General features: G+C 42.8%; 1 protein-coding gene across 7 annotated transcripts in view; it reads left to right on the top strand.

Annotated features, from left to right (window-relative positions):
* The window catches only part of Arhgap36 (Rho GTPase activating protein 36), a 51,885-nt gene extending 42,702 nt beyond the window's left edge, over positions 1 to 9,183 (top strand). For 3 of the 7 annotated variants that reach the window (XM_017318633.2, XM_006541554.4, XM_006541555.3), the window contains exons 2-13: positions 2,225 to 2,383; positions 3,585 to 3,650; positions 4,181 to 4,416; positions 4,611 to 4,803; positions 5,044 to 5,099; positions 5,380 to 5,530; positions 6,023 to 6,171; positions 6,314 to 6,490; positions 6,676 to 6,773; positions 6,897 to 7,003; positions 7,409 to 7,579; positions 7,929 to 9,183. In XM_017318633.2, coding sequence (XP_017174122.1) covers positions 2,269 to 2,383; positions 3,585 to 3,650; positions 4,181 to 4,416; positions 4,611 to 4,803; positions 5,044 to 5,099; positions 5,380 to 5,530; positions 6,023 to 6,171; positions 6,314 to 6,490; positions 6,676 to 6,773; positions 6,897 to 7,003; positions 7,409 to 7,579; positions 7,929 to 8,080 — 1,671 coding nt within the window. In that variant the 5' untranslated portion in view covers positions 2,225 to 2,268 and the 3' untranslated portion in view covers positions 8,081 to 9,183. Of the gene's footprint in view, positions 1 to 1,975; positions 2,384 to 2,843; positions 2,965 to 3,584; positions 3,651 to 4,180; positions 4,417 to 4,610; positions 4,804 to 5,043; positions 5,100 to 5,379; positions 5,531 to 6,022; positions 6,172 to 6,313; positions 6,491 to 6,675; positions 6,774 to 6,896; positions 7,004 to 7,408; positions 7,580 to 7,928 lie in introns of those variants that run through there. The other 4 variants (NM_001356394.1, NM_001081123.2, XM_017318632.2 and 1 more) reach the window with 3 other exon arrangements.
* The last annotated feature ends 2,675 nt before the right edge of the window (positions 9,184 to 11,858 follow it).

The following is an 11,858-nucleotide window of genomic DNA, read 5'->3' on the forward strand; positions in this document are numbered from 1 at the left end:
CATGCTGTGCCTCAGTTAGCCAACAAGCATTTCTTATATCTATGACTTGCCATTAAGGTATGTGAGGAGAAGAGAATTTTGTTGATAAAACCCAAGAAGTATATTTTCTTTTTAAACAGCATTGCTCATTTGTTTACATTATATGATGAACCTTTTTCCTACGTTTTATATGTCACAGCCATATTACTGATCTTTAAGCTCCTCTAAGAATAATATATAGAACATATTTGTAAACCTTCATGAGAGTTAAGCTTAGAAAAACTGTATAGGATTGCTTGTTTTTGTCAAAAGTCTTAGTTCTCCATGTTCCAAATTTGCCATAAACAAAAGTAATTTAGCCCTAAGCCTTGTTATTTCCATTCACGATCTCTGATATACATCACTAGCCCTTTGCCCCTTAGCTAATCTACTTGCTTCAGGCTTTCTACACAAAATAGGGTTTTCATGGCTCTGTATTTTTTTTTTTACAAAGGTAAAGCTGTGACTCTGTCACTCCCTGCCTAAACCCCTATAGTAGTGCCCTATTGCCTAGAGAAAAAAGTCTCTATCTTTAACATGGTGTTATAGGGCCTTTCATGATTTATCTTCTCCCAACTTCTGCATATTGCTTTAAGTAGATAACAATCTTTCTTCCATTTTTTTTCCTTTGCACAAGCCATTATCTCTCTGTCTTTGTCTCGTTGCCCCCACACCCCCATCTCCAGGCAGACTTAGATATTTTCTCCTGTATATTCTCACAGTATTTTTTCTTTATACCTTTGCCAGCTGACATACCAAAAGATTTTGCAAACTGTTGCTAACCTGTGTATGTCCTTCACTGCATTATTGAATCTTTTATGAAGGGAGCAGTACTCTCTTGTTCACCCCCTGAATATTTAGTACCTGGTTTAAAGTAGACAATTAATTCAGATTTCTCTTTAATACAGATTATTTTCTTTTAATGAGTCACTGAAAGAACAAGAGTACCAGAGGATGTGATAAAAGATGCTTATGTGGGGTCTAGACTGAGGGATGTGCAGTGTCATTTATGGCTATTGAGGAAGGCCATATAAAACACCTTTGCCATTATATTAAGACAAATTTCACGGTGATTGCTAATTCTGTATAGAATTAGGAGATGAAGTTTGTTTTCATAAAAGTTGACTTTCCCCCCAAGAAATGAAGTATTTCAGGTTTAAAAAATGAGAAAAACTACCAACAAACAAAATCCTGCCACTAAAGACTATTTGTTAGAATTTTGGTGTGTTTCTTTCAGTGTTTTATGCATGTTTTTCTTCACATACAAGTAATCATAATTTCTGTATTTTGTATTTGCTCTTGAAAACATCTTTATAAACATACATGTATGGTTGCATTTTTTTCATACTAGTTATTACATAACTATGTAAGTAATCTTGTTTGTGGGCTTTCTCTCTCTCTCTCTCTCTCTCTCTCTCTCTCTCCCTCCCTTCCTCCCTCCCTCTTCCCTCCTTTCCTTCCTTCCTTCCTTCCTTCCTTCCTTCCTTCCCTTTTTCCCTTCTTCCCTTATTTCTTTTTAGTGGATGTCTCATTTGTATGTGATGTTTCCTGTTTGTAGCAAGATTTCATTAGGATAGATTCCTAGAAGGGGAATTACTAGGTCAAAAGGCCTGGGGACAAATTTTGGCTCCAGATCCATGTGTCCAGCTTGTCTTTTGAAAGAGTTATTTAAATTTACAGTGCCCATTATCTTGGATAGATGCCTCCTTTTTACCTAACTCAGATAGCTTAGAGCATCATCATGAAAGAAAAGAAAAAATTTTTATCAGGGTTGTAATTAATTAATAGAAAATATTATGTCTTATTGTTGTATCAAACTGGGTTTTTTTTTAAAATATAAGGTTGCTTATTATTTTTTAAAAACTATTTTCCTTAATTTTTGTTAGTTTCTCTCTCTCTTTTCTGGACTATCTACTCAGAGCTGTTTTTTTTTTTTTTAAGTTGGTTTTCTTTTCTTTTCCCCTGAATATTCAACACAGAGGCAGCTCAGCTTGAGGGTGAAGCCACCTCCCAGTTTTCCCTCCCTCTTTACCCCCCTCCCTATAGTTCCTTCCACCAGGTCCAGTCAGTGACAGTTGGATGATGCAGTCTTGATAATCATCCTATTCCAGAATGGGTGGCTGCATTCCTTTTCTAAAGGCAATAAGGACACGATGTCCCATAATCATCCCCTTTTTGCTGTTGTTGTCTGCCTTCATTTTTTTAGTGAGCGTCCTGGGAGGAGCCCCAGGACAGAACTCAGACCGCAGCATGGACATGGTATCCATTCACAGCCTCTCTGAGCTGGAGCGCCTGAAGCTGCAAGAGACTGCTTACCACGAACTCGTGGCCAGACATTTCCTCTCTGAATTCAAGCCGGACAGAGGTGAGCTATATCCGGAGTGTGGAGTCCTCGCATTTGGGCGAGTAGACCCCCCGGGCGGAGTGGGGCAGATTGAAAGTCTAGGAGAGGAAGAGGGTGTCATTACTGCTCTCAGAACGGGACCAGTCTCCTGGTGTCCTGGGATCGGAGGAAGGCAGGAGTTGAATACTGTTGTTAAATTTCAGAGAAGGTAAAATTAGTTGAGTTGAGTCGAAGCCTGGGGTTTTGAGGGAACGGTAAGCCCGGTAGGAGCGAGGACAGGTGAAGAAACGGGCTCACCAGGTGTGGTGGGAGAATCGGGCAAAGAGGGACCAAGGCTCAAAGGGACACTCTAAAAGAGGACCGGGACAGGAAGAGACTGCGCGGTTGAGAGAGATAGAGACAGCGAGAAAGAGGCAGAGAGACACGCGCCAATCCGGGCAAAGAGCGGGCTAGAGGTGCGGGCTTGAGGTTTGGCAGTGGGAGGTGCGCTCCGAGCGCAACCCAGCCCTGCTGGCTGCGGGGACCAGGCACAGGACAGGGTTCCAGCGCTTCGGGAGACCTCAGGGGTTTGCGCACAGATTTGGCTGCGGGCTCTACGGGAGGTGGGGGATGTTCGCGTTGCTCGAGGGGCGCTCCCTTTAAACTGGGAAGTGCAAGGGTAGGAACCAGGACCGTCAGGCGCGCACCCCTGGTGCAGCCTGAACTGAGCAAAGCAAAGAGCAAGGAGACCCCCCGCTAGCAATCACCACTGCGGGGTTTGGCGCCGAGACACAGCCAGGTGTCGCCGATTCTCTCACCGCAGCAAAGGGAGCAAAGGCAAAAACGCGCGTGAGCGCTTCCGCAGTAACTTGGCGACCCTCACCCGTGGTGGCGCTGCAGGCAGAGCCCCTCCCCTCGCCTGTTGCATGATCGGAGGCGCCTCTGAGCTTTTTAATTTATGTTTTAAGTGTGCTGAGCAATTACTGGTTCATAGTAAGATGCGTCTGGCGCATTAAACTGCTTAGGCTAAATTCTTGGAACCTTGCACGTGCTAGGTGGGGCTAGTCTTGTTGTCAGATAGGGAAACTGAGGCTGGGCGAAAATGAACATTGTTTTTTTTTGGGGGGGGCTGCACACAGCGCCCCTCCCCCTCCCGTGGCTACATATCAATGTAATGTTTCAGTTACTTCTCAATTCCTTATGTATGTGAATGCATATGTCTTTTTCTTTTCTTCTTCTATAGCTCTACCCACTGACCGTCCAAACACCCTGGAGAAGTGGTTTTTGATGCTGAGAGGACAAGACAGGGGTGAGTGCTCTCTCTCTCTGCTCTCTCTCTCTCTCTCTCTCTCTCTGGAAAAGAAAATGCAACCTCCTTTCTGGTAGTGTAGCCCTGGATACTGGAAATGTCCAATGTTTATTGCCCCTGAAGACTCTTCGCTCTCCCTCCCAGAACCCCCCACCAGGGGTTTATATCAGGAAATGGAAGAATAGCTGCTGGCTCTTTTGTTGGTCCTCTCAGACCTGCCTTAGCTTTCCTGTGGACACGCCACAGGCAGATGAATTTGAAGAAATCTTGCTCATTTCTACAAGGTGTTCCTGCACTGGCAAGACGTAGGGTAGGCAGGGTTGAAACCTTGAGCCACATCTGGTAGTTGAGTGACACTGAGTGATTTTTACCTAACCATTTCAGGGTCCCGCTCCCCGGGGGAGGGGGTGCTGCGGGTCTGGGGGAGTGGGATCCATTGTGGACCGATTGCTTAGAAGAGTGCTATAAACCCATGCCGTTCCCCCTAATATAAGTGCTGCAGGTCTTTGAAATTTCTCATTTTTCCCTAGCTGCATCACTCAAGACCTTTGGCATCCGCCTGGAAGAGGTACTGGTGAACGAGCTTACCCGTCGCAAGCAGCGTGAACTGACACCCACGATGCAGGTTGAAGATATCAACGGTTCTACTGGTCGTCGTCGTCGGGGAAACGTGGTGCAAAGAATGCTTGGACGCATGAGGCGCTTTTTCAGTCGCAGGAGGAATGAGCCCACCCTGCCTAGAGAGTTCACTCGCCGTGGACGTCGAGTGAGTTCAGTCTTAGAGGTTTCAGGCATGGACCCTCAGTGGAAAGGGGTCAAGGCCTGTGTCCTTATGGTGTGGGGGCTTGTCTTGCCACAGAGAAACTGTCAAGTTTTGCATGTCACTCAGCAACCACTTAGGAGTGTCCCAGTGGTTGTTCCCTCTCCTTCATTTCAAGCTAGTCTGGCTTTCCCCCACAGGGTGCAGTTTCTGCAGATAGCGCAGATGAACTGGAGAACGGAGCCCTGCTGCTGCAGATCCTGCAGCTCTCCCAGCTTTCATCGCCTATTGGACAGCGGCTTCTGGGATCCAAGAGGAAGATGAGCCTCAACCCAATTGCTCAACAAATCCCTCAGATTGTTGAGACTTGTTGCAAATTCATTGAGAAACATGGTAAGGAAGCCATAAATGGTTAAATCAAGGGAGGAGTCAACTAAAGGAAAAAGAAAAGAACAAAAACGGAAGAATGTTCTAGAAAAGGAGAGAAAGAAGTTATGGAATGGAAGCTTTGAGTAGCATTCTCCTGATAATTCCATTGAAAGCTGGGATGCAGATGCTTAGGGAGAACAAGGGAAACATAATTGGGGAGCAGGGGTCATGAGGATGCTCATGATCTCTGGTCTTTTCTTTCAGGCTTAAGCTCAGTGGGGATTTTCACCATTGAATACTCTCTGCGGAGGGTGCTTGAGGTAAACTGTTTCTATTTACATCTTTGTTCTTTAGGTAAGGAAAGGAAGATAAAAATAAAGGCTCTCTGATACACATAGGGTAGTGTCATGATTGACAGTGTGTGTGTGTGTGTGTGTGTGTGTGTGTGTTGGGGGGGGGCTAAGGTCTTCTTTATAGACCCTTAGATATACTATATAGCCAACTATCTTTACTGAAGCCTGTCATTTCTTGAAGAACTGTTCAAGATCCAGCCTATGATGGACAAGGAAGACATTTCACATCTTCTTTCCCCTCATTTAGCTCCGTGAGTTATTTGACAAAGGCCTGGATATTGTACTGGATGACAGTGTGAATGTCCATGATGTGGCTGAGCTCCTCAAGGAGTTTTTTCGTGAGATGAAGGACCCTCTGCTGCCTGATGATCTGTACATGTCCTTCCTCCTGACTGCAAGTGAGTTTTCTGCCCTCCATTGTTGGAGCAAGGGAAAAAAAACATACAAATGTGGGGAACATAATGAAAGAGCTCAGGCTAGAGATTCCCCATGAACAAAAAAATATGAAATATATCTTTCTAGACTACACCGTCATTATTTGTTAATGAAAATAAAAACATCAATAAAACCTTCTCCCGGTTGCTTTTTTGTGTCTCTTGCTGTTCCCTTATAAATCTGTTGCTTGGAAATTTCTCTTAAGCTTCTGGAAGCTCTTTGCCCTTAGGGCTAAGAAGAACCCAGACTATAGAGATTTAATTTTGAGGTTGAGGAGGGCACTTTCTGCTTTCAAAGACCCTGATCTCAGTCAGATGTTTTGTGAGGAAGCAAAAGAATGTTGCCTGGGTACTTTTTCCAGTCACTAGCAGCCATGAAGCAGAAATATTTTTCTTTTGATATCAGGTTGCTGCCAAGGCTAGCCCTCTGAGCCAGTCCCATTTTCCTTCTTCTAGCTCTGAAGCCCAAGGATCAGGTTTCTGCCCTGCAGCTTCTGGTTTATCTGATGCCACCTTGCCACAGTGATACTCTCGAACGTCTGCTGAAGGCTCTGCATAAAATCACTGAGAACTGTGAAGACTCCATTGGCGTTGATGGACAGCTGGTAAAAAATTGTGGGAAAGGATAGTGAAAATAAGATGGTTGTCAACTGGGTAAAGAGAGAAAAATCCAACAATAAAAAGATTATACATCTATTTCCATAGCTTCTAGTACCCCCTCAAGGTTGATCACACTTTTTTACCTAGGTTCCAGGTAACCGAATGACTTCCACCAACTTGGCTTTGGTGTTTGGAACTGCTCTCCTGAAGAAGGGGAAGTTGGCCAACAAGGAATCCAGGAAGACTAAACTGGGGATTGATCACTATGTTGCATCTGTCAATGTTGTCCGTGCCATGATTGATAACTGGGACATCCTCTTCCAGGTAAGTAGGAATTTTTGAATACACTTACTCCACACATTCACAAAATAAGGGAGAGTTTCATGTGGATAACCAAGACTAGAAAACCCTCCATTTGCTGATCACAGTGCCTTCAGTCCTGAATACCTAATAAAGATCAGTATAAATAAAAAGGGATATGCAATTAAGATTGCTACTTTTACTTTCAGGTGCCCCCCCATATTCAGAAGGAGGTTGCTAAGCGTGTGTGGAAGTCCAGCCCTGAAGCCCTGGATTTTATCAGACGCCGGAATCTGAGGAAGATCCAGTGAGTAGTTTTAACTTCCTGGCTTGCTTATGTTTAACCTATAGGGCTTATAGTGTCACACTATCTTGATATTAACAAAATTTGTGCAAACCTACTAACTTCATTTTTTTTTTTCTCATTCAGGAGTGCTCGCATAAAGATGGAAGAGGATGCTTTACTTTCTGATCCAGTGGAAAACTCTGCTGAAGCCCAGGCTGCTATCCTTGCTCAGAGCCAGCCCTTTGATGAAGGTCAGTTCCTTTCTAAAGGTCAGGCCCCTCCCAATGGTCAGTCCTTTGCAGAAGATCAAACCCTTACAGAGAGATAGGTTTCTGCGTGAAGATAAGGCCCTTGAGGAAGGTGAATCCTCTAAGATTGTTATGTCTATAAGTGAGGAGTTAGTATTTGAATATTTCAGTGAGTGAGTTGTTTTGTGGAAAGTTCAAGGTCTTGAAATCCCATAAGACATGGTTCAAACCTTGAGTTTGATAAAGACTATAATGGTGAGGATGAGGAAATGGGTGATGAGGATGGTGATGATACCTTAAATGTAGATGATCTCCCTCCTCTTGAGGATATTCTAGAACTTGATGAAATCCCAGAACTTATGGAGACCCCAAACTTTGAAGAGTTACCTTATTTTCATGTGATTTCAGACCCCGAAGGAGCCCCAGATGTGCACGAGGTCTTGAATGATAACCTGAACTATGACTTTGAAGACGAATCGGATTTTGAAGACCAGGACCATCTGGATCTTGCAGAGGTTCCCTATCTTGATGTAATTCCAAACAACGAAGATACCGACTCAGACGCTGATGTAATCCCAGGTAATGATGAAGCCCCTGTCATTTATGGAATGCCAGATAATGTAAATGCCCCAAATAACGATGAACCCCAAGATTCAGAAGTTGTTCCCAATCTTGAAGAGATCCCAGCAGCTGATTAAGTCCCAAATGTTGAATCCTCAAATGAGGAAGAGATCCCAACCTATGAAAAATATTCAAAAGTTAATGGGATTTCAGACTCTAAAGAAGACCTCAATTTTAATGAAGTTCCAGCTCTGCTTTTTTGCCTTGTATTGTATTTGAGACTCAAAACCAGGTTTTAGTGTCTTGAGCTATTTGCAAATTATGAAGTCTAGAAAACTAATAGATTAACAATGTTACTATTTTCCAGGTCCCTCTGAGGAGCCTGCTGTGCCTGCCAGCACTGCTGGTTCCCCTGACAAAGAGGAAGGAGCAGCCGGTAACCCCCCCAACGCAGACCGCCCACTGCCCCGTGTGCCCCAGGGGAAGAAGGGCAAATTTGCCACCCGCTTCTTTCCTTAGATGTTTTCCCTTCTCTAAGTTGCCAGACAGGGGAAAAGGGTGGGGGTAGACCTGGAATGTCACAGGAAACAGTAAAGAGTCTTGAAGATAAAGAACTAAGGATAAGAAGGAGTTCCACCTGATGCTCGGGTCAGGATGGGAATTCCAAATACACTGCCAGCCCCACTACTGGGGATGCTTGGTATTTTCAGGTGGTAAAAGCAGAGCTATTTCTGTGTCATGCCCAGGCGCCTTGGTGCTACCTTGCCTTCTCTTTTACCCCTGATCTAGGCTTTCCTCTCACTACAGCAGCCCCTTCCTTTAATTGATGTTACATTTGTGATAAACATCTGTCCCAGAGAAGCTCACAAATCTCGAGGTGCTTTCCCTCCCCCCAAGGGGATTGCATGCTTTTCCTCACTTTCCTACCCTCCTCCCAAGAGCTCAACTGGAAAGGCCCTCAAGAGGTATGTTAGAATGTTAGGTCAGCCTACTGACAGATGACAACAATTAATGCTAAATTGTGTCACATCAACTCATAGCCCTGTCCCCGCAGCAAATCCACCGCCTCAGAATTTTCCCCTTCAAATTATTTAGACCAGTGGCTCGTCAAACAGCCGCTCCAAAAAATTCTGTGCAGTTTTGCTCAGGACATGCCAACGGGGAAACCTCAAGTGTAAGCCTAACTAGCTTTTCTGGGATCAAAAGTTAGAGGGAAAACAATTAGATTTTAGTCCTAAACGTGTTTTAAAGACAGCTGGTGTTCACACCCCTGATGTCTGCAAAACAACTAGTTAGGCACAGACACATAGTTTCAAGTAGTTAAACTCACCTGATTACAAACACTCTTATTTATCGTCTCTGTAGATCCTCTATGCAGGACGGTACAAATTTGCGGGACTTGCTCTGGTAAAACACTGATATGGGTTAAGTATGACATCCAAACTACAACTGATATTTATGGGTAACAACAGCTAAGGTCCTTAGAGTGAAGAATGTATTCTATTGAGGGATAGAAACTGTTCATACAATGGGTAACAACCACAGAGCTCGAAGATTTGTGATTGTTCAAACTTCTCTGGCATTTCATCATTAATAAACATCTGTGTTGTGACAGCAGCATATTCATGGTGTACAGTGTGGTTTTTTTTTTCACTTACAATTTGGGGACCTATAATTTGGGAAGCTCCAAGTGAAGATCTGAAGCTGGAATTAACACAAGAAAGATGAATAAAGGGGAGGGATTGATATGAAATGAAGAAGAGATGACATGATATAAAAGGGAGAGCAGATGTGGAATAAAAAGGGGGAATGGGTGATATGAAATAAGGGGTGATGTGGAATAAAGAAGGAGCATGAGGTGAGATAAAGAGAGTTAAGGGGTATAAAGAAGACATATGAAATAAATGGGAGCAATGATGGTGGATGAAGTGGAGGGAATGATATGGGTTAAGGGAGAAGGGTGATGGAGAATCAAAAAGAGATGGCATAAGTTAAAGGAGAGAAAGGAGGGCTGAGTAAAGAGGGGATGATATGGGGTAAAGAGTGGGGATGGGGAATAAATCAGTGGGGATGAAACTGAATAACTGGAAGACAGGGAATAAAGAAAAGGGGATGACGTGGCCTAATAGGGAATAATGACAGGCAATAAAGAGGAAGGGACGACATGGTATAAGGGGAAGGGGTAGCTATGGATAGAGAAGAGTAAATGGCATGGGATAAATGGGAAAGACAATGGCGAATAAGGAGTAGAGGTGGTAAGGGATAAAGGGGATAGACAGTGTATAAAGGGGAGGGGTTGATATGGGGTAAGAAGGAGGGGTGATTGAGGATAAAGAAGAGTGGATGACATTGCATAGCAGGGGTGACAGGGAATAGAGAAGAGGGATGATGTGGCATAATAGGGAAAGATGATGGGTAATAAAGAGGAGGGGATGACATAGTATAAGGGTAAGGGGAGATTGTGGATAAAGAGGAAGGGGTGACATGGGTTAAAGGGAATACACTATAATGGGTAAAGAAGATGGAATGATATGGTATAAGAAAGTAGGACAATAGAAAATAAAAAATATAGGATGACAAGAGATGAGGGATGATCAAGAATATGGAAGAGGAGATGACCACATAAAATGCAAGGATGATGGGGAACAAAGGGAAGGAGGTAACAGGGTACCAGTTACCTGTGGGGTGATTCTAGATAAAGAGAGGAAGCTACTGTGTGGGATAAAAGGAAAAGATAGTGGGAAAACAGGAGGGCATGACATGTGATATAGAGAGTGATGTGGTATAAAGAAAGTGTGATATGAAATTAAAAGAATAGGTAATAGTATATGAAGACAAGGGAATAATCTAGGACAAGAGGGAAGCATGATACATAGTAAAGGGGACATGGCACAGGATAAAGGGGAGTTAGAAGGGTGAATTAAGACAGGATGATATGGGGTAAGGAGGAGGAGGTGATGGAAAATAAAGTTGAGGGGACAACAAGGGGTAAGAAGGAAGGGTTCAGGGAGTTAAGAGGATCCTATAACATGAGATAAGGGGAGGAGTGATAGGAAATAAAGAGAAGAGGATGATGTAAGGAGAAGGGTGACAAGGTAAAAAGAGAATGAGGCAGCATGTAGTAATAGGAGAAGATGATATATAATAAAGTAAATTTGTAAGAGAATGACAAAAGGATGATATGAAGTAATGAATGAGACAAAAAGAATGACAGATAAGAGGGGATAGCATGAATAAATAGAAGATATGAGAAAGAATAAAGGGAGAGTGATTTTGGAAGACTATAAAGGAATGATACAGACTCTATGGTGGTCCTTTGTATATCAGTGGTTCTTAAGCTATGGGTCCCGACCCTCCTTTGGGTTGCATATCAAATATCCTGTATGATTCATAACAGTCACAAAGTTGCAGTTATGAAGTAGTAATGAAATAATTTTAATGTTGGAGGTCACCACAACACGAGGAACTTAATAAAAGGGTGAAGCATTTAGGAAGGTTGAGAACGACTAGTCTAGAGGAAGGAGGCTTGGTTGTATAAACTGGGAAAATGCTGAGTTGAATATAGGTATGAAATAACTTGTTTTCAAAGAGAAAAATCATGTAGGATGCACATCAATAAGGACATAGAATAAAAAGGGTGAGATGAAGTGAAATAATGGGAAATAAAGTGGGAAAAACTGAATTCCTCTGATTGACTGAAGAGACCTCCTGAAGAGTTAAAGTCATTACTCCTAATTACTCCCACATCCCTTTAACTCCTTCTCAAAACTGTGACCTCTTATTCTTGAAATATTATTCTTGTACACACACACTGCTGGGTTCATTTGGTCTAACATATTTATTTTAGTAGAGGTTTATAGATAGCAGCCATGTAACAAGGCTTACTCCTATAATAATATCTTTGTAATAATTACAATGGCATTTAACACATGGAATTATTCCAAAGTACCTGGTATCATTCCAAGTTTTATATACATTTTATTTAACTTAATTGTCACACCAACTCTTGGAGATACATGCTCTTGCTGTCCTTATAAAACAGAAATAAAGAGAAGCTTAAATAATCTTTCAAAATACACAGCTCATTGGTAGACAAGTAGCCTGTAGACAAGTAGACATTAAAAAAAAACTTATTGTAAAGACCAGTTCACAGATTTTGTTGATGCTTCAAGTCCTATTCATAGCCTGAGTGGCATAACAGACACTACTTTGACTTCTCTGATCTGTAGCTTTCAGCATTTCAACCACTCCCAGTCACTTAACATCTCTAGGCACAGCTAGACCTCTAATGAGCTGA

The sequence above is a fragment of the Mus musculus genome, chromosome X (genome assembly GCF_000001635.26).
Source record: "Mus musculus strain C57BL/6J chromosome X, GRCm38.p6 C57BL/6J".
NCBI classification, from domain to species: Eukaryota; Metazoa; Chordata; class Mammalia; order Rodentia; family Muridae; genus Mus; species Mus musculus.